The 22321-nt window shown below is 40.8% G+C and overlaps 2 protein-coding genes across 6 annotated transcripts in view; one reads left to right on the top strand and one right to left on the bottom strand.

The window, feature by feature from the left end:
- Positions 1-994: 994 nt before the first annotated feature.
- On the bottom strand, positions 995-7504 carry DDX5 (DEAD-box helicase 5). Of its 2 annotated transcripts, none has more exons than XM_043464508.1 (13): positions 7158-7504; positions 5808-5973; positions 5525-5621; positions 5307-5440; positions 5120-5185; positions 4748-4889; positions 4505-4665; positions 4231-4403; positions 3827-3937; positions 3526-3587; positions 3377-3436; positions 1899-2123; positions 995-1701 (listed from the first exon to the last, which is right to left on the bottom strand). In XM_043464508.1, the coding sequence occupies exons 1-13, from the start codon at positions 7199-7201 to the stop codon at positions 1298-1300; spliced, it is 1845 nt and encodes a 614-aa protein (XP_043320443.1). In that variant the 5' UTR covers positions 7202-7504; the 3' UTR covers positions 995-1297. The 2 variants fall into 2 exon arrangements, 1 of the variants encoding a protein (XP_043320443.1); XR_006268872.1 differs by lacking the exon at positions 995-1701 and adding an exon at positions 2623-2736 and having other exon boundaries at positions 1953-2123.
- A 419-nt stretch (positions 7505-7923) lies between these two features.
- Positions 7924-22321, top strand: part of CEP95 (centrosomal protein 95) — a 36141-nt gene continuing 21743 nt past the window's right edge. For 2 of the 4 annotated variants that reach the window (XM_043464484.1, XM_043464479.1), the window contains exons 1-6: positions 7924-8264; positions 9986-10114; positions 11391-11498; positions 13971-14081; positions 18046-18151; positions 19516-19631. In XM_043464484.1, coding sequence (XP_043320419.1) covers positions 8246-8264; positions 9986-10114; positions 11391-11498; positions 13971-14081; positions 18046-18151; positions 19516-19631 — 589 coding nt within the window. In that variant the 5' untranslated portion in view covers positions 7924-8245. Of the gene's footprint in view, positions 8265-9985; positions 10115-11390; positions 11499-13951; positions 14082-18045; positions 18168-19515; positions 19632-22321 lie in introns of those variants that run through there. The other 2 variants (XM_043464490.1, XM_043464496.1) reach the window with 2 other exon arrangements.

The raw sequence follows: 22321 nt of genomic DNA, 5'->3' as shown, positions 1-22321 counted from the left end.
TTGAAAACTATTACTAGAGGGTCAATCAGTTTTCAATGTCAGTCCTAAAAATACCATTCCTTCTCTTGTCCCTGGAAAATTCGTGTTTTACATTTTAGAGGTAAGGCATTAACACCAATTAAAGCCTCAATAACTAATTTAAATGAAGTCTCATAAAAACCTATCCTTTCCTTGCAAACATGAGAAGACATTCAAGTGAAGTATTAAAGTTGGTCAGTTAAACCTAAAGCTACCCACCAGATCTTTTTAGCAATGAACCCATGTTGACCCTAACAAAAGGACCTGTATCATAGTCACTGTGCTTTGGGTAATGTGGCTTCCTCTAGCTTAACCATTATATTCGAGGATTTCTTTCATGCTATTTAACATTTTGCAGTCCTCCAGAACTCCCTGAATTATTGGACATTCATGACTCCTAGTTTGACTAGTTAAAAGCCCCAGGAGGGCTATGAAGACTAGCCTTTCTGTACTACACCTGGCAAGAGAACACAGAAAATAATTCAATCTTAGCTTGTGGCCAACCATCTTTTAAGGGTGTAGTCTCTCAGCCTCAGTAATTAATAATATAGCCAGGAGCACAAATATCATCTATCAAAAAGTTATTTGAAGACTTTTTCCAAATTAAAAATTTGCAAAAGGAACAGTCCTCCATGTTCTCACTAAGCAGTCTAAGTTAAGGGTGGGGCTATACCCGTGTTTCCTGTTTTAGTATCTCCTTTCACCATTCTAAGACTATTTAAATGACTCACCTGATTTGGGGAGGCACCAAAAGCCTTTATGCAATTTAGCCTATAACTGCTAATCAATCTAAATCAATTGCATTTTAATCCTTGCAATAGGAATAGATCACTAAGGGCCTTCTGATCTCCCCACTTCCCAAAACGAAATTATAGAAAGGAGCAATTTTAGTTTTATGATTAAAAAAAAAAACGACCATCTAAGCAAAGTTTTACATGACATTATATATGTAAAATAAAGTACCATTTCCACTTAATTCAGTCTTCAAATATTTTTTATTGGAAGGCCATGCATTGCCTTCATTTATTGTATTTCAAATCACTGTACATTTACTTTTGTGAAAACACTGCCTGCATTTTCTAGTACAAAAAAAACCTAAAAATTGTTTCAGGAATGTAGAGAAATATCCAACTTAAATAGCGAAAAAGTGCACCATAATTACTGCTGCACTGCAGTCATTTCTGCATTTCCCATGTTTCTTAAATAACTATCTTGTCTGATAACACACAATATAAAGAGCAATTATGAAAAACAGACATTTACATATACTTCTAAAGTCTTACTGAGAATATCCTGTTGGCATTGGATAACCAATCATAGGCGCAGCTGCAGTAGCAGGATATGCATATGCCTGTTGGTTCATACCATTGTGCATATTTGGAACGTTACTTCCATATTGCTGAGTGCTATCATAACCGTTCTGGTAAGTCCCTGTTGGATTACCAGTCCTAAAACTGGTCTGTATACCAGCAGACACAAAATTACTTCCAAAGCTCCCATTGGTGTAATTCGCAGCACTGTAAACACCATTCTGAGTTTTTGCCCCAAAATCTCTCTTAAGCAGACTAGAGTAACCGCGGTCATAATTTTCCCTGTCTCTAAATGTATTAAATCCACCCCTTTTGCCCGCAGAGTATCTGTCCCGCCGGTCATCCTTCATGCCTCCTCTACCCCTGGAACGACCTGTCAAGAAAAAAATTGCCAAATTGTTATTTCCATGGAATCAATCGTTAGTAACAGAAAAGAATGTGGTAGCTGTATTTGAGAAGTATTTTCTCAACTTCTTTTTGCACTCACCCACCAATCCCATTTAAATGGATTTGTCGACTATCATGTGACCCCCACACCCACCAACACTTCTTACCAAAGGTTGGTCTTACCTGAACCTCTGTCTTCGACCAACTGAAGCAACTTAGGATTAATTGCTTGATTAGCTTCACGAAGCACAGAGATAAGGTCGCTCACTTGCTTTATGTTATTAGGTGTAAAGAAAGTGTATGCTGTGCCTGTTTTGGTACTGCGAGCAGTTCTTCCAATTCGATGAATATAATCCTCTGAGGAGTTAGGGTAGTCATAATTGATGACAAATTTCACATCTTCCACATCTGTAAGGTGTTGCAGTGTGGCAAAATAGCAATGTACAGGGTTTTGCACACCACAACAGCCAGACCAAAAATAAAAAGTTAGACAATTGTATTCCCAAGAAGGTATGGGCTGCAAAAAATACAGTTAAAATGGTTATCCATTCCCTGTAGGAATACCATTGAGGTTGAAAGGGGGGAAGAAAAAAAAAACAAAAAGCACACGTCATCTGTATACCTTATCACCCACCCAATGATGGAGCGTGTCAAAAGGACGTGTGTATTTCCTAACAGTCCCAAATTAGCAAGTCCCCTTACAGATCATCAAGTGACATCTGAATGCTTCTGCGCAGTAGGGCCACTTAAAAGTTCACAGCAACCTCCTCGTGTGCTTTCATTTTGAGGACCTTTCAACAAAAATGTACATGGTCCTTTGTGTTACACACTTATCAGAAGTTCAAAATTCTGGCCACACTGCTTGTCTTGCCAAGACCTTACAACCGCAGCTGCAAGAAAAACATACCTGTCCCCCAAAAGTTGTTTTTATGCACTGTGTCTCGTCTAGGCAAGCGCTTCCAAGAAGCCAGGATTCACTTGAGAATGTGTCTCTCTCTGGCAGGTCTCGACATGACGACTACTGTGTAGGTGAGGGAGGAACTTTCAAAGCACTGCTTTTTTTCCCACTGACTATGTGTGAGAAGTTGCGCCTGCTCTAGATCTTATGTGCCAGTACTCACCAATTTGTAAAAGGCTTTTAGTACCTTTTAAAGCTGCTCTCTCCATTTCAAACTTGAACAAAAATTTCATTGAACATTGAAGTTTGGAAATATTTCTTCGACATTTCAGCAAACTCACTGAAACTCAAAGACCCACAGATCACAGTCAACAGTTTGAAACAATGCTGTACCATGGCAGTCATGCAAAGCATGGGACAGAAGAAATACCACGGCAGTGAACTGTGAGGATAACTTCCATTTTTTTCCCCCGGAGAGAACAGTTTACGGGGCAGAGGTGGTATGTTCTGCCTTTTGAAGATTACTGGCACACTTTCAGCTTTTCACCTCTCTAATCGACTGGAAGCAGCCAGCCGATCACTAGTCCTCCATCCCCCTCGAGTCCTCCGATTGTCATGCCTAGGCCTTGCCACAAAGACTGCACCTTTATATGAAAAAAACTTAGAAAAAATGCAGAGGTTAAAGAAAGCAATAAACTTTCTTTAAAAAAATTATATGGGTATCTTCTGGGAAACCAAGCCATGAATGCGAGTTTGTACTAACCTAGCCCTCTGGAGGCCACATCTGTAGCAATCAGAATAGGAGCCTTTCCATGTTTGAATTCTGCAAAAGAAGGCACATATACCGCCATCAGTATGAACGGTATTCCAAGTGTATGGGGTGGGCATGGGACCCCGCACTTAAATACTTACCATTTAGAACCCAGTCACGTTCCTGTTGACTCTTGTCACCATGGATACCCATGGCAGGCCACCTAAAGTAAAGAAAAGTTACATTAAGAGACTGGCATTTAAAACCTTGTAGATTTTAACCATCTGCTTTAACTGTTTTGGTCACCTGAAACAAGGTATACACAGTCTTTCCCATACATGTATACTACCAGATCATTTCCATCTTTGAAACTCAGATCTATCAACCCTGATTAAACTTTGCCCCTTCTCCTGAACTCAGCTCTAATAAATATCTGCTTTAGTGGAGAACAACCACACATACCCATCTCTCCTCATTTTTCTAGTGAGTTCATCACATCTTCTTTTGGTTTCAACAAAAACAATGGTTTTATTCTCCTTTTCACTCATGATCTCTTCCATTAGACGAATAAGCCTTGAAAGAAAAAATATTCTGAATCTTAAAAAAAGTTCATGGTTAAGAGCGAAACACCAACTTTTACTCACAGGGCTACAAGTTAAAAAGAAAACATCTGCTTAACCTTTTTAACTGTTTACCCTTTATCCTTAAACCATAAAACAATACTCTTTCTGTTAAGGAAGCAAAACAATTTTCAGCATGACAGATTTCAAATTAGCATTTAGATTCCACCCAACTGAAAGTCACTTTTAAGATGACTTGTGAAAGTGACTCAACTTGTAAAATTGTTTTCAGAGTCAGTCACTTACTTTTCATCCTTTTCTACGTCATGACACACATCCACAATCTGAAGAATGTTGTGATTTGCACTGAGTTCTAGTGCACCAATGTTTATATGAATATAATCTTTCAGGAAATCTTCAGCAAGCTGTCTTACTTCTTTTGGCCAAGTAGCACTCCACATTAGGGTTTGCCTATCAGGCTACAGATTTTTAGATTTAAAAAAAAAAGAAAAGGCGTTGTATTGTAAGCACAAATTTACAGCTTAGCTTGAAGACATGACAACATTTAAAGGGCACTCACTCTGATCTGGTCCACAATCTTCCTTATTTGGGGTTCAAATCCCATATCAAGCATTCTATCTGCTTCATCAAGGACAAGGTAGGTGGTTCTTCTTAGATTGGTTTTCCCACATTCTAAAAAGTCTATCAGTCTTCCAGGTGTTGCAATACAGATTTCCACACCTTCAATTAAACACAAATGTTACCATGACATCCAGAACTTTCTGCATAATCAGTGACAAATAAAACCTTTTTTCTTACATACCTCTCTCCAAATCACGTATTTGTGGTCCCTTGGGAGCACCGCCATAAATGCAAGTAGACTTCAAGCGACATGCTCTACAGTATTCAGCAGCTACTTGCTGTACCTGTTGGGCCAGTTCCCGAGTAGGTGCCAGCACCAAGCACTAAAAAAAGAGAAAGTGGAACACCTTTAGCAGAATCCTGAATTCTACTTTTAAAGTGCTAATTTACTATTGCTACACTGGCAGATGATTTACATTGTCAATACCCAAAGCAGCTTTGTCCCTTCCTACACTGAAAACTATATATATAAAACCACAAATTTTCTTTTGCTGTATAGTCTACAAATCTTTATACTTTTAACCAAGTTAAGAGAATACATATGTACACTTACAATAGGCCCATCACCTCTCTCTAGGAATGGCTGATGATTGATGTGGACAATGGCAGGCAGCAAATACTAAACAAGGGAAAAGAAAACAAAAGAAGTCATATTAAATATTAAAAACACTTCTGGTTTAATTCCCAACCCATTTTCTTCAGGACCTGTCACATAACTCAAAAAGGTCCCCCAAACTTACAGACAAAGTCTTTCCAGATCCAGTTTGTGCTACCCCAACCATATCCAATCCACTTAGAGCAACTGGCCATCCCTGAGCTTGAATAGCTGTGGGTTCAGTGAAGTTCTGCCTTGCAATCACGTCCATGACATTTGCTGTAATATTAAGAATTAAATAAACATCAATAATGCCAAGAGAAAAGAATTTTTTTTAAAAAGGTGGGGAAAACTAGTACTTACCAGGAAAGTTTGCCTCATAAAAATTCAGGACTGGCTTTGGGCAGTTATGACCTCTAACTGTAATTTCCTTGCTTCTTCTGTACGTCTCTACCTCTTGCTACAAAACAAATTATAAAAACTCAGTTATATCTCATGAGGACTCCCCCTAACTAAACACACGACCAGTACACCCCTAAAATAATCATTATCTACATTAACATTCCTTTTAAGTTTGTAAGACATTTCTAGTCAAACTTAAAAGTCACTGAGTTACAGGCTGAAGAAACCACATCAAATTACTCACTGCTGTACGCCTAGCCAAATCGGGGTGTTCTTGATAAAAATTCTTCTCAAATTTGGGCAGCTCATCAAGATTCCACTTCTTTTTAACCAGTTTCTCTCCAGGGTTTCCAAACTTCTTTCCAGATAAGGGCCCTGCCCTACTTCCTCCAAATCGAGGAGCACCAAACCTAAAATTAAAGGAAAAAAAAAATTACATTTTCAAACATGTACAGACTTATTTTTTACCATTCCTGCGCACATGCTAAAAATCAATGAAAGACTCTGGAGGTGGAAGTGCTGTCCTCAGTGATGGTCATTCTTTCAAAAGCCACAGTTAATACCATATCTCCCTCATTTCCCGTTATACGAAGTACACACCATTGAAAACAAATCAACAGCCCGGGATTTACTGGGTCGGAAACTGGTCGGCCAAGCTCTAGAAGTTCAGATACAAGGACAGACAACAGCTGGTGGCTACTACTCTTTCCCACGAGCAAAAAATTAAATGCCTAAAAAAGCCAATAAAGTAGAAGCTTAACACCGATGTTATTAGTAGCTGTCCTGAACCAAAGAGCTCTGGTTTTAATAGGTAGCGGAACAACACAGGCAGTGAGAGCAGAACACGGAGGGTGGTCTCGGGGACAGTTAGGCAAGCCACTCGAACTGGGGGATCCCTCAAAACGGCTTCCTACCAAGGTAGCAAAATTATATAACGAAAGGAAAACGAGGAGGAGGAGCCGGAGACTACCGGGGGAGGAGTCCCGGCCCGGGCGGAGTCCTCCGGGCGGCGTTCCCGCTGGGGCGGCGCTTCCCCCTTTGTCTCGCATTTCTCTCTGCGCCACATTTTCTCGACGCTGCCATTTTGAGCTCCTCCGCCGGGCGGGGTAACAAAGGCGCCGCCGCCATGTCCGCCGCCGGCATTTTGTACCCACGGCTCGGCCACATGGCCGACTCCCGCGGCGCCGGCCACCCTCCAACCCTCGCCGCATTAACGGTTTCGGAGGCGGCCCCCTCGTCACCCACAGAATCCCCAGATTCCGTAAAACTCCTGTAAGCGTACACCTAATAGCAGCGACTTCGCCTCGAAGCGCTGCGCTTTCCTTTCCTCGAGAAATGTGCTCGAAATTCTCCCAACAGTTGCCAAATCATCAAGGCCCCGATACCTCTTCCCAAACAAAAAAGAATCTTGAAGGCCGTTAACAAGAAAATTCCAGTTTTGGACAAATATCAAAATGGCGCAAGCCCCTTTCGGTGGCGGAGGCCCAAAAATAGTCTTTAGAAGCCGAGTTCCCCCCGCCACCCCACCCCCGCAACCTTCATCGGTCTCCCATCCCCCACCCACCGGGCCTGACAGGTCGGTTCCCACACTCACCCTCGATCCCGGCCACGGTCTCGGTCACTCGAATAACCCGACATGGCGTCAATGGTTGCGGTTGGCGGGAAGCGAAGCGGAGAGAATCGGGTGCGACGAGTCGCTGGAGGTGGCTCCGGCGACGGCAAAGCCTTGCGGGGGCGGCAGCGGCGGAGGAACGACGATGACAGAACCCAAGGCTGCCCAACAAGAGACCGGTGGAAATGAATGAGGTGCCGGCCGCGTCCCGGCAGCCGGTTTTATAGCCTGGCCCGCCTCCTCCGCCGCAGAGAATGCTGGGAGCCGCTCTATGACCTAATCACTCCGCCCCTGCGCAGAGGTATTAACGCCTGCCGGCGTTCCGGGATTCGCCATTTTCTCGCCCCTCCCCCCCGGGCCCTTAGCCGATTTTTCGCCCCTTTCAAGGATGGGACCTGCCCTACCCCCACCTCGCCGTCCCACTGGGATGCCTCAGCCTGCACTCTCTTGACTTCACCGTTTTCTGGTCTTTCACACTTCAGGGAAACCACTGCGCCCTTTTCCAGGTCTAGCCCAGACAATAAAACGCCCAGCCCTGGTCAACCCACTCGGTCCCCTTGGAGATGTTTACGTCTCCAAAGAGCTTTTACGCCCATTACTAGGGGCAACAGGAAGGCGGAGCCTGCCATTGTCACGTGGCTGCCCCCGCCCACCGAGTGAGCGGGACGCACTACTTCCCCATTTGGCGTCGGCGGAGGAGTACAAGACGAAATAGCTCACCGGAAGTGCCGTGCTAATGCCCCCGGGAAATCTGCCGGGGCTGCTGGGTGACACGGGTTGTCAAGCCCACCCACCCCAGGACCCCTGAGCGCGGTCTGGCTGGTGAAAAATGGTATCTAGAGCTCGCAAACCGCCACCTCGGCACGTGCTGCCAGAGGAAGTGCTCCCGCCGTGACCAATCAGCAGCGAGAAGCCGTTTTAACGTCCCTCCCTCTTTCACCGCACCCCTTCCCGGCACTTTTGTTTGCTTCCCTTCCTGTCAGCGCTGGGTCTGCGCCTTGCGGCCCATTCAGGACGCCGTCCCGCGCGCGCGCCCGGCTAGGAGTCCGGCGGCGACTTGCCTCCGCGACATGGCCGGCTCAGAGGCTGGTGAGTCTCTGCCTGGAGCCCCGTTTGTGTGTACGCTCAAGTCCCTTTTCAGTCCAAGTCCTGAACGCTCCTCCCCAGCTTATCTGAGGCTTCGGGTGGGTCTGGGTTGCCGGCGGGGCTCGTGAGACAACCCGGTCGTAGTTGGCGGGTTCTCTGGCTGGGGCTTCTCAGCCCCGCTCCCTGGCGCATTCGAAGTTGTCGAGCTTGATTTGGGGCGGGGAGACAAGGGCCCTGCGGTGAGGCCTGCAGCACGCGGGCATGTTGGCTGTAAATGATCAGAAAATGTCTTTCCCTAGACTGTTATTTTCTAGGGAATGTGCCCTCTGCTCCTGCATTGCGGGGCCTGAGACTGAGTATTAGCGCTCTAAAAATCTTGTTGTCATCCCAAAGCAGAATAGTGGTGGATTTTCCCGCTTCAGTGCTTTCTACGGTTACTGGCTTTGTGTAGAGCCGTTTTTGGAAAAGCGAGCTGATTGGGTTGTCTAGGACGCTTTCATCTTTTTTTCCAAGACAGCGTTCAAACCAGTTGTCATGGTTTGGTCTGCTGTAGGTAATGGGCACTGGGAGAGGGGGATAACGTGCCTTGACACTCCCACACATACACGTTTATTTCTAGAACATGCTGAAGATAACGTGCACAGTAAAAGAACTTGCCCCTTAATCGCCAGTTATTTCAGGGAACAAGTGTTTCAGGTTTGCTAAATTACCTTTGGTTGAGAAGCCCTTGAAATAATTTGGCTAATCCCAACGAAGGGGTGATACACAGGAAACTTCGATAGGGTTAGTAATGTGCTAGCTCTGAATTTAAAGGCGTTTTTATGAATTTCCCATATCTCTTTTCATATACGTCAAGTATAATTAAAAATAGAACTAACAAATGCAATAGTGTTGGTGCCATTACTCTAGTTTTTCACAGCCTAGGCTAATCACCTATTTGGGCAGCAGAGAAATTCCAACTTGCACAAGATAATTGGGTTAAAAACATGACTAATGCTATGGGGAATTTGAAGCAACATCCATTAATTAGTTTCTAGTAGCCTGAGATTATCATTAACAAACTGTCTTGTTTGTAACATCCTGTTTACTTGTAAATGTGTTGAAAAAACATCTACTTATGGTTAGTAAAATGAGATCTGTGGTAAGTAACTTAAGATTTTAGGTTGCAGCAGTGAAAATTGAATTTGCATCATCAGTTCAGTTCAGTCGCTCAGTCGTGTCCGACTCTTGGCGACCCCATGAATTACAGCACGCCAGGCCTCCCTGTCCATCACCAACTCCCGGAGTCCCCTCAAACCCTTGTCCATTGGATCGGTGATGACATCCAGCCATCTCATCCTCTGTCGTCCCCTTCTCCTCCTGCCCCCAGTCCCTAGTTTTGACTAAATTGAAATTACAGCTTTTTGGAAGTCATCCCAAGAAATTAAATACAGCTTTTCAAAAATCACGCCTAGACCAGTGGTTAGGGCTCCACCTTCCAGCGTAGAGGATGCAGGTTTGATCCTTGTTCAGGGATTTAAGATCCCTTATACTGTAGGGTGTAGCCAACAAAACTTTTTTTTAATTGGAAAAAAATCACTTTGGAGGGTCTTCGAAATTCTTTAACAATCAAATTCCTTATCTTCTGTTGAATTTGGTGTCTGTGTTTGTGGAGGTTATTTTTTAAAGAAATGTGTTTGACTTTTTCTAGTATTGGACTAATCTTTTCCTTCCTTTCCCAAAAGAGTGGATAACTGTTGCCAATGATCTTCTTTTGAAATGTCACATACACCTGAGGATTCGAGAACTAGAAGACTGTGATGCTAATGTTTTTATTGCTCTTTATCAATCCATTTTGGGAGAAAAGGTACCAGGTAAGGATACTTAAAAGCAGAAGTAATAGTGTCTATATCTTAGGCCAGACATTTCTAGTGCCTTTTTTTTTTTCCTGGTTTTTTTTAGTTAGATCTTACATGTAAAATCTTGAGATTTCTCTTTATATCTTCTTTTTATCTAAATAATAGCATTCATTGTCTTAATGAATGTCTTAGGAGACCCACCTATAGTAACTGCCTTGGTCATCAACTGTTTAATCATTCATAATGTCGTGTGAAAGTCACACCTTCTCTGTAAATGTACCTTCATGGGTTCTAAAATTGAGTGGAATTTGAAGACTTGTTGAGTCTTGGTATTTAACCAGTGTTATGGATAAGAATTGTTTGTACTGTGTTCCTGGTTAAGTCTCTCAGAGTCCTTATCCACAGATTGCTCTGCTACCTCTGTATCTTTATATTGTTTACAACCATTAAGCACTAAAGCTCTGTACAGTCCCTCTTCCCTCCATTGTTATGAGTCAGTGCCCTCATCACTTCCTGGAATAATGGGATAGCCTCCAGCTGGTATCTTTGATGCTAGTCTCTTTAGAGTACAGAGGCATGTAGTTATTGAATCAGTCTTTTAAAATACTCATTTCATCCTTCCCCAAGACACTTATCTTCCTCAATACAAGAGGAGAAACTCCAAATTTAAGTTGTTGTTAAAATCTTTCTGCTCTGATCTATACTGATCTTAAAAGCCTTTATGCCAGTAATTCCCAATAGCTTGCTTCAACAGCACATATATGAATCCTCCTTTCACACCTGTTATGGGTTTTTTCCCTCTCACGGAAAACAGCCTAGGGTTATGGGTTAAAGTCCCACCTCACAGGTTCTCTCTCTCGTGAGAGTATTAGCAGCTCCTGGAGTTTATGGATCTCTTTAGCTTTCTTCAGCGTGGCCCTTATTACGGAGCATGTTCATACGGAGCATGTGCTGTGTACGTGTGTGTGTCAGTCACCCAGTCGTGTCCGACTCTCTGCGACCCCATGGACTAGCCCACCAGGCTCCTCTGCCCATGGATTCTTCAGGCAAGAATACTGGAGTTGGTTGCCATTTCCTTCTCCATATATATGTTGATTGACTATATATTCAACCAATAAAGATTCTACTTTGAAAAAAAAAAAAAAGATTCTACTTTGTGGAATTCAGGCTATGTTTATCCGTATGTTATGGCCCACTCTGTTTGGGCATAGCTCAGAGGCCTGGTCAGAAACAGCTAGATGAAAACTTGGACTTGCACAGGATGCAGAGTTACATAGTTTTTTCCCCACAGATCTCGTAGCTATTCCCAGGAATCAAGAGGATGAAGCTCACAATGTGCAAGCAGTGATTGATTCGCTAGCTTTGGATTACCTACAGGTCAGCCTGTCTCACATAACAGGTTGGTATGTACTTACTTAATCATCAGATAATTTTGCATTTTACTAAAATATTTTTTTGGCTAGAACTCAGCCTTGTTTTACCAAATGAGTAAGGTTGTGAAATAGACCAAACAGCAAGACTGAACCAAGACAATTCACTGGTATAGTTAAGACAGCATCCATAAAAGCTTTTCCAGGAGAATCATACATTGAGTTTGGGATAGGTCTCAGAATCCTAGCTGGTAATTTGAATTGTGTTTTGTTGTTACTATATAGCTACCATTGTTTGTTTATAGTAGCTAAAAATTAGAAACACCTGAGTGTCCATTAATAGGGACAGGTTAAATAAATTACTATAGTTTCTTATAGGGAACTACTCTGCAGCTATAAAAGATAATTGATGATGCTCTTTATATGTCAATACAGTGTTCCATATTCATGAAATGATCTGTAATATATATTGAACGAGAAAAATATGATGTAGTTATAATGCTGATTTGCAGAATATGCTATTTGTAAAAAATTCAGAAGTTATATTCAGAAGTTGATTGAATGAAGAAGGACTCTGTAGAAGTACATGTAAGAAATTTAACTCCAATGAGATGAACTGGACAAGGGTGGGATGAGATTTTTCATCTTATACCTTTTGCACTTCTAAAATTTTGAACCATATGAATGTATTACCTGTTCAGAATAAATAAAACTGTAAATTGTTTTTCAGCCTTTTTCCAAAACAGTATCCATGCTTTACATTCAAAAGCCAAACATAACAATTTCATTTGTAAATCTCTGTTTTGGTAGATAGAAAATGAGGGTTATTTCAGGCTAGTGAACAGAGGAAATTCTGGAGACTTGAAACTATACCTGAATCACTAAGAGAAAGTGTATACTGTTTCATTCTTTGACAGTCGTTAAAAGAGATACATCTTAGTCAGGATAGGACATTTATATCTTATTTTGGTAGTAATAGCAACATTTTACAGAAATACTGTCTTTAAGTTTTTTAGTGTAGTTCAAGGTGAGTAAATGTGGTAAATTAGTTTGGAGAAAATTCATTTTGAGAGAGAGTGCTGGGACTTCCCTGTTCTTTGGAAATGGCTTTCTCTCCCAATTGGGCAATTTTTGGTATTTATGTTTACTATATAAACATACTACATACCAAGACTGTGTCTGCGTATAGAACTTCTGGTGTGTGGTGTTGCCTCTGACAACTCATACCCACCCCACAGAAAGTTGCAAAACTGCTTACCTCCTCCAGTAGACTGCAAAGCAGCTTTTTAGTCCTCGTGTGCTGTTTAAAGCAGTGTCTCCTACACTCTGAAGCACTGCATTCTCGCGGGCAGTCTTGTTGCTGGGTTGGCAGAGTATGCTCCCCGTCCTGGAAACCAGAAGTCTTGGATATGTCCTTGGGGTATGCTTGTGTATCTTGTTAAGCCAGAAATCATAGGGCTTAAAAAAAAAAAACAACAGGGCTTAAGATTTCTGTTCAGTTGTTTTAAACAAAAAAACTATCAAACATTGTCTTTACTGGAGTGTTGTAAAACATCATATTTCTGGTTTAGTTTTTTTGGGTTTTTTTTTTTTTTCATCATGACTGAGGTTATGAATGACTGGATTATCTCAAATAGCAAATTTCCACTCCACCTCTCCCATACTTGTTAGAATTCATGCCAAATCTAATCTCCCAAAGGACAGCCCAAGTGTCTCAGGAGTTTTAAGTTCCATCCATACCTCAGGTTGCTCAGAGTCCATTTTAGGTGATATTAAACATGTCAAATTTTCATGATTTTGCAGCCCATTTCTTGTCAACATTTCAGCTTAACATTTATTAAAAATCTATTTGAGCCAGGTACTGTGCTGGAGACTGTTTAAAGGTTAGTTTCTAGGTATTAAGTTGGTATAATGGAAGGTAAGGCTGGAGAGTTGGGGGTAAGGTGAGATTAAAAGGAGCTTTATGTGCAGGGAACTGGCTCAGTTTTTAATTAAAAAATGGTATAACCTGTAGTAAGTGAATAGGAGTTAACAAATTTTAAAAATTAGGAATTCCTGATGAAGGTATCTGAAGTTTGTTTTTGTTTTATATTCTCTACTGCTGTTGTCTTCAGACAAGTCACACCACCATCATTCCATATTCACCAGGCTAATAAAATTCGGCTTAGTTGTTTTATACTTTTGTTTGTTTGTTTTTATACTTTAGCATAAATCTTATAGGATGAAGTTCACTTACTTTGCTTCTTCATAAATGAAGGACTATACCAATGAATTATCACCCATAATGTTCAGGACTACCATTTTTCTGGTAGTCCTGAAATTGATTTTTTTTTTTTTTTAGGAAATTGATATTTTTAATGTTTATACTGTCATTTTTTCTTGAGTTAATTTATAATCCTGTGTCCTGAACACTATTTTTACACTAGTATATCCATTTCAAACTCATGAGGCTTTCAATTTCTTGGTCAATTTTTTTTAATAGCTCTGTATTCTGTGTTCAGGAGAAAATATAGTGAAAGGAGATAAAGAATCTATTAAGAATCTTCTAGAAATATTTGATGGGTTGCTGGAGTATCTTACAGAACACATCAGTGAAACATCTCACGAGAAAAGTAAGTTTAAGAATAAAATTTGGCTTGATTTATATTCTGTTATCTCCCTTTTCATCTTTTTGCCTATTTTTTTTCCTTAGGAATTAGAATCACTAATACACTGTATGTGACAAATTTAATTGTAAATTAAATTTCAGTTCTCACTGTTGAAGTGGTTGAAAACTCTTATCCAATCATCACATCCTTTGTCAACTTGGGTATTGCTTATAAATTACTTCAAAGCTAGTATATAATAAGAAGCTAAATCTAGTTAAAATTGCTTATGGTCCTGTTATTACATGAAATTCCTTACTCAGTAATTCCCATGTCAGAACTGCCATTTTTGTACAAATTTGGATATTGCCAAGGCATCAACAGAAAGAGTTGTTATGTTTCTGTCTTTGGCCTACACCTAGGTTTGTGACAGCTTGAATATTTATTTTACTCTTCAGGTAATTCAGTTCCCCAAATTGTAACAGTTTGTTGTGTGAAATCTTGATTTTATGTTTTTTTATTGGTGAATTATTAATATTTTCCAAAAGTGTTCTGGTTATATTTAAACTGGATCACTAGTGTATAGGAGTTATTCATAATCTTTGACTCCATAAATCCCATTTCTAGGGATTTATCCTGAAGAAATAGTACAGAAGAAAGTTAGGGACTTCCTTGATAGTTAAGTGGCTAAGACTCTGTACTCCCAATACAGGGGCCTGGGTTTGATCCCTGGTCAGGGAACTAGGTCCCACAGGCTGCATTGAAGATTGAAAATCCCAGGTGCCGCAACTAAGACCTAATGCAGCCAGATAATATAAAATAAATTTTTTAAAAAAGAGGTGCTTAGAGGTTTTCATGCACTGTTACCTATCATTGGAAAAAAAAAAAAAAAGAAGGACCTCTATGTCTTACCAGTTTGGATTGATCAATAGTACAAAATGCATACAGGTTTCTCCTGCCTTCTGAGAAACCTATATGCAGGTCAAGAAGCAACAGTTAGAACTGGACATGGAACAATGGACTGGTTCCAGATTGAAAAAGGAGTACGTCAGGGCTGTATGTTGTCACCCTGCTTATTTAACTTATATGCAGAGTACATCATGTGAAATGCTGGGCTGGATGAAGCACAAGCTGGAATCAAGATTGCCAGGAGAAATATCAATAACCTCAGATATGCAGATGACACCACCCTTATGGCAGAAAGCAAAGAGGAACTAAAGAGCCTCTTGATGAAAGTGAAAGAGGAGAGTGAAAAAGCTGGCTTAAAGCTCAACGCTCAAAAAAATCAAGATCATGGCATCCTGTCCCATCACTTTATGGCAGATAGATGGGGAAACAATGGAAACATTGACAGACTTTATTTTCTTGGGCTCCAGAATCACTGCAGATGATGACTATAGCCATAAAATTAAAAGACCCTTGCCTTGGAAGAAAAGCTATGACCAACATAGACAGCATGTTAAAAAGCTGAGACATTACTTTGCCAACAAAGGTCCATGTCAAAGCCATGGTTTTTCCAGCAGTCATGTATAGATGTGGGAGTTGGACCATAAAGAAGGCTGAGTGCTAAAGGATTGATGCTTTTGAACTGTGGTGTTAGAGACTCCAACACCACAGAGTGGTGAGAGTGGTAGAGTCCCGTGGACTGCAAGGAGATCAAACCGGTCAATCGTAAAGGAAATTAGTCCTGAATGTTCATTGGAAGGACAGATGCTGAAGCTGAAGCTCCAGTACTTTGGCCACCTGATACAAAGAGCCGGCTCATTTGAAAAGCCCCTGATGCTGGGAAAGATTGAAGGCAGGAGGAGAAGAGGATGACAGAGGATGAGGTGGTTGGATGGCATCACTGACTCAATGGACATGAGTTTGAACCAGCTGCAGGAGATGGTGAAGGACAGGCAAGCCTGGTGTGCTGTAGTCCATGGGGTCACAAAGAGTCAGACACAACTGAGTGACTGAACAACACCAACATTGATATACAGTGAATAATATATGACTCAGAATAGGTTTACTATTGTGAAGTTATCCAAAACAAGTTTTTAGCTGCCATAGCAATTTATATAAATTCTAGTACAAATGAAGACAAAAAATGGGGGCAGGCTCATGATTTCTAATTCTCACATTGTTGATGCTGATACCTATGACATGATTATAACATCTGAAATTAAGTTCTTTAGAGATAGTTTTCTTTTATCTTTGTTGCTGAAAAGATTTAAAAGCATATAGAGATAAGGCATAGAAGGAAAGTTTGAAGGATGCCCCATACTGTATATTTCTTTTAATTTCAGAAAACTTCAGAGTGTGTAATATATTAATATGTTAAATATCAACCTAGGAACGCTGGGAAGAGTCAAAGCTGCATGCCATATTTATTGCTCTCAAATAAACCTATACTCAAGTTAGGGAGACTACCATAAGTACATACAATAAAAAGCATTGTAAGAGAACTGGAAGGGAGTGAATGACATGCAAAAAAAACCTGACCTAATTCAAGGCTGCCACAGGTATTCGATGCTCTATGGTTTCCTAGTCATTTTAGCAGCAAAAATAAGAGGAAGAAGACTACCTGTAGTAGATTGATTGATTTGAAACCTCCTAGAGACAGCAGTTTTTATGACATAGTACTTGATTACAGGTAGTGGGGGATGATAATGGGGATGGAGAGGAGGACAGAACTGAGAGATACCTATATGTGAGGCTGGTAAAAGATGACATGCTGATTGGGGAATCTCCAGGGGAGGGCAGGAGGCTGTGGTGAGCTTACTGCTGCTAGGAGGGAGTTGCTCAGATGGAGTTGGAGGATGTTTTCTGAAGTCTGGTTCTCAACTTTGCGGGTCCAGATTTATACAGCAGGACTACCTGGAGCTGATCAGAATCTCAAAATGCCAATTAATAGCAGGAAATATTTATTACTAGTCAAGTCAGGTATAGGGCAGTTTCTTCTGAGCTGGCATTATCCTTTACCACTGCAGAACAAGGAAATTAAAGGCAAACTGTGGACTCAGTGCTGCTGCCCACTGTATGACTAAATCTCCACCCTCACTGTATGACTGAACCTTTCTAAGCTTCAGTTTTCTCCATCGGAAATTCTTTCACGGTTGTAGGAAAGGTTAATAGATACACATAAATGGCTTAGTACTGAGCCTAGCCCAGAGTTACTACACAATGAATATTGACTAACTCTGTACTAACTTGTTGAACAAGTTAATTGTACTAACTTGTTAAAATGTTGTTTGGTGAATATAGAAATAGAAAAAAGTGAGAAGTGGGATGAGAATATGCAGACGGGTAGATCTGAAGGAGGAGATTTCACCCACATACCTCTTGAAATCACTCGCTCAGTTACTGCCACTGTGAAAATGTATTTCTCTAGTATGTTGGGGTAGAAAAAAGTTTGATAGTCTTCTCTTTTTTTGGCCACTCAGTATGGCATGTGGGATCCTAGTTTCCCGACCAGGGATGAACCCCTACAGAAGGGCAGAGTCTTAACCACTGGATCACCAGGGAATTTCCAAGGTTGATAGTCTTAGGGAAAATTTCATCCACACCTTAATGTGGTCTCTCTCTCCGGCTAGGGCATTATTGTCTTGGAGCTTGAGTTAGGCTGACACGGCCATGTTTTTCTGAAGCTACACCCTAGACATTCTGCCTCAGACATCCCTTACAGACAGGTATAAAGAATACATGAACCTACCACCTAGCTTAAAGAAGAAAACACTGCTAGTACAACTGTAGACTCTTAGAAAGCAGCACGTGTGTTGCTTCTTTGTTACCCAGGTAATGCATGCTCATTGCAAGTAATGATTTGGTTCTTACTTCACTTTCACAGGAGCCTAGTTGACCAGTAAGGGGTTGAGGGTATTTTGCTGTCCTTACTTCTGTGCCTGCCCTGTAGAGAAATAATTGCATTAACTTGTTTTTTCTTTTTTTAACTTGAGGTGGTTTTTTTTTTCTTTTTTTTTTTGGTATTGTTTTTATCTGTTCCAAACAGGTGAAACTGGACAGGGTTCTAAAGAATCCCATCGAGGAGACCCTTTGGAAGATCGAGAAAATACTAAAGAATCCAGATCATCATGGAAAAGAGTTTCTTTTGAGAGGTAGCTCTCAATGTCTGTGAGTTTAATCAAAACAAGTTATGCTTTTCCTTCTTCTAAGAATTAAAATTGGCACACAGTATACCAGAATGGCAGCAAAAAACAAAGCTAACGTGAATTTTACTAACTTCTCATGTTTTAAACCTCCCTGAGAGAGTTTTAAGCACCTTGAGCTATGTATAATCTCAGCATTAACTGCCTACTTAATTTAAAACATCTCCTTGATCACCAAAACAATTTATGTTCCTTGCAGAATACTTGGAAAGTACTTGGAGTAAAAAAGAAGCAAAAAACAAAGAATAAGATGAACTATATCATTCAGAACTGAGTAACTGCTTATTAACATTTTGTTGTAATTTAGTCTTTTTTTTTTTTAACTATATTTTTCTTTTGGGATTTAGTCATATTGTGTGTATAATTTTGTTTGCTAAATTTTAAAGTTTTAACACATCAAGTCTTTTCCTAACTTGATAAACTCTTTATAATCATTTTTAATCACTGTATAACATACTATGCAAATAGGTGCATCATAATTTACTAAACCATTCCTCTTCAGTAGAGGTAGTTTTTTAATATATATTTACATTTTAAGGTGATACATGCGTTAATTTTTCTTCTCATATATTTAAGCTGTATTCAAAGTCAAAGACTATGAATGATATAGGGTGATTCAAAGTTGCCAAATTACTTTCCAAAAAGGCTGTGAATGTTTATATACCCACCAGCAGTGTAAAAGTGCTGGGTGACTGCCCAGTAGTCACCAACCAGTATTGTTGCCTATTAAATACCAGAGTTTTTAAATTTGTGCTGTTTTCCTAGGCAAAATGTAATGTTGTTACAGGCTTGATTATACTTCTGCTAAGTAGAGATTGAATATGATACTAAGATTTTCTTTCAAATATCTGATTATCATTTATTTTGTGGAGTTTGTCGTGGTTTGAAAAGCACAAGCAAAGCTTTCTTATTTAAATATAGCACATTGTGAAAAATGTGTCTAAAGAAGACTATCAGAAAATAAATTTCTTGACTTAATTTTTCATTATTAAAAAAAGTGCAAAACAATAGAAGGATGTTTAGTACAAAATTAATATCCTACCCAGATTCCCTTCACACCCCTAAAGTAACCAATATTTATTGTTCTCTGTGTGTCTTCTCTTATACATTTAATCCTTGACACTTTATACACTGCTTTTCCAACCATACATATATCAGATAAGCAGCATAAGGGAGAGTCTCCCTTTTTCCTCACATAGTGATGACCAGTCTGAGCATTCATAGGCAGGCCACTTGAAGCAGTCCTTGGGATCCTCACTGGAAGGGCCCCTGTGGTCAGGCCAGGCCATGAGTAAGTGAAGACACTCTTCCAGGTGTTCCTTGTCGTCTGGGGCCTTGGGCTCCTCCTGGGATGGTGATGAAGCAGAATCCACTGGTGAAATAATTAGACTTGGAGACACAGCACACACCTTTTCTCTAAGAAGTAATGGTGAGTAATTAAACTTTAAATATCAGTTATTATTCAGCACACAACTATGAAAATGTAAATAGTTATACCTAGGAGTTTTTAAAAGTTGAGTAGAGAGCCCTAACTGGACATCAGAATTGAAATTCCAGAATGCTACCATTACCCACGAAATATGAACAGTGGTCCAAAATGAGTTAAGTGGGAGTCCCAGGTGCATGGGCAAATAGGTGCCTGCAAGTTTGTCATGTAATATGTGGGGCTTCCCAGGTGGTACTAGTGGTGAAGAAGCCGCCTGCCAATGCAGGACACACAGGAGATGTGGGTTCGATCCCTGGGTCGGAAAGATCCCCTGGAGGATGGCATGGCAACCCTCTCCAGTATTCTTGCCTGGAGACCATGGACAGAGGAGCCTGGTGGGCTATAGTCGCTAGGGTTGCAAAGAGTCGGACATGACTAAAGAGACTTAACATGTATGAATGCACGTGTGGGACTTGATACCCTAGGAAGAAAATTCTGGATGCAGCTTAACAGTCACATTCAGAATACCCACTAAGTGTAGTTTTCCAAGCTGGGTGACTCATTTCTTTCATAGTTTCAACCAAGTCCATACATCCAGTAGCAGTTTTTCTCCCAGGCTTCAGGCTGTAATTCCAACAGTCTACTGCTTATATACAGGCCCATTGAGCCTCTCACCTTGCCGTCCTCCAGCCATCCCACTTCTGTTCTGCTCATCTTGGCTGTCTTGCTCTTTTCTTGTCATCGTATATTGAGTTGGCCAAAAAGTTCATTTGGGTTTTTACATAAGATGGTACAGAAAAACTCGAACAGATTGTTGGCCAAACAATAGTTGTTTTTTTTTTTTTTGACTGTGCTCCACAGCTTGGGGGATCTCAGTTCCCTGACCAGGGACTGAACCTGGGCCACAGCAGTGAAAACCCAGAATCCTAACCGTTAGGCCACCAGGCAGCACCATATAGTTTCTTTTGTTGGAATACTCTTCCTCTTTGTCCCTGGCAGACTCGCTCTGTATTCCTACAGTGGGGTCTTCTTGCCTTATTTCACTAACACCATTCTCAACATTGCACAGTAACTTTAGAGTTTGACATTATGTAAACTGAGTTGCAGGGACAGCAGCCACCTCATATACCTTCAGCCAGTATTTGTTCAGTGCCTTCCCTGTGCCAGGCAGTGGTGATACGGTGCTAAACAAAAACAGACACAGACGCAACTCCCTTCCCTCGCGGCACATATATTCTACTGGGGTGGGGGGGGGGAAGTCAGTAAATAAGACAAATAAGTGAAATGTGTAGTAAAATCTTTCATATTTGTCTTAGTATCCCCCAAATTAGGAAAACATCAGGCCCACAGTAAGTATTTTTTGGAGTTGAAGAGGAATGGTAGAGTTGAATGAAGTACATTAAATTATGGCAGTCAAGTGGCCCACATTCTCTTCCAGACGCTGTACTGGCTGTGTGACTGAGGACAAGCCCCTTCTGTTTTCTGAGCCCGTTTCTTCCAGTGTGAAGTTAGAGAATTCAACTAAACCATCTTTTAAATCCTTCTCCGCTTCAGTACTCTTAATTCCAAAGAACAGACTCTCCTTTCCAAGGAATTGTGTTCAAAGAGCCTGAGCCTGGGAGGTCAGACAGTAGGCCATAGATATCTACTTGCCACTAAGGTGGGCAAAGGAGCAGAATACCAGAGTCAAGTGTAGGTAATGCAAGAAGGTTTCTTCAAAGCAGAGTGTCAGATGAAAGGGATGGTAGTTTTAGAAATGGTATTCTGTGATAGCCAGTGCATGTAGAAAGGTTGTATCTATAAAAAGTGAATTACTTGTTTTCAGATTTTAGCTATTCAGATGAAACACAATTCAAGGGAAAAAGAAAAGGTTGAGAGAAAAGCCAGGCTGAGGTGTTTGGGTTTGATATCATATGGTAGCTTCCTTTTATATTTGGATTTAAGTCATCAGATAAATGTCGTCATACACATTCTTAGGCATCTAATTCAGACTTTAATTCCAGGATTATAAATCTTTATTGCAGTATAATTGACATATATTATTATACAGGTATACAATATGATTCTTTGTGTATATTGCAAAAGGAATATCACAGTATATCTTGTTCAGTCACTCAGTCATGTCCAGCTCGTTGTGACCCCATAGACTGCAGCATGCCTGGCTTCCCAGTCCTTCACTCTCTCCCCGAGTCGGCTCACACTCATGTCCATTGATGAATGATCCCATTCAACCATCTTGTCCTCTGTCGCCCCCTTCTTTTCCTGCCCTCAGTCTTTCCCAGCGTTAGGGTCTTTTCCAGTGCATCGAGTGCATCACTTTGCATCAAGTGGCCAAATTTATTGGAGCTTCAGCATCAGTCCTTCCAATAAATATTCAGGGTTGGTTTCCTTTAGGTTTTACTGGTTTGATCTCCTTGCTGTCCAAGGGACTCTCAAGAAGAGTCTTCTCCAGCACCACAATTGGAAAGCATCGATTTTCTGCACGCAGCCTTATTTATGGATATGGACCAATTCTCACATCCATACATGAATCCTGGAAACCATAGCTTTGACTAGACGAACCTTTGTCAGCAAAATAATGTCTCTGTTTTTTAATACACTGTCTAGGTTTGTCATAACTTTTCTTCCAAGGAACAAGCGTTTTTTTAATTTTATGGCTGCAATCACTGTCCACAGTGATTTTGTAACCTAAG

Source organism: Cervus canadensis, chromosome 1 (genome assembly GCF_019320065.1).
Source record: "Cervus canadensis isolate Bull #8, Minnesota chromosome 1, ASM1932006v1, whole genome shotgun sequence".
In the NCBI taxonomy this organism is placed as follows: domain Eukaryota; kingdom Metazoa; phylum Chordata; class Mammalia; order Artiodactyla; family Cervidae; genus Cervus; species Cervus canadensis.
Note: the sequence above shows the minus strand (reverse complement) of the source record. Positions and strands in the feature narration are given on the sequence as shown.

Bases quoted from the DNA above. Each gene is read 5' to 3' on its own strand.
- DDX5 (XM_043464508.1), bottom strand. From the start codon at position 7,201: ATGTCGGGTTATTCGAGTGACCGAGACCGTGGCCGGGATCGAGG. The intron at 3,437-3,525 runs GTAAGTATTTAA...CTTCTTTTGCAG, and splicing joins ACGTGACTGGGTTCTAAATG to AATTCAAACATGGAAAGGCT. The intron at 1,702-1,898 runs GTAAGACCAACC...TTTTCTTGACAG, and splicing joins GGTCGAAGACAGAGGTTCAG to GTCGTTCCAGGGGTAGAGGA.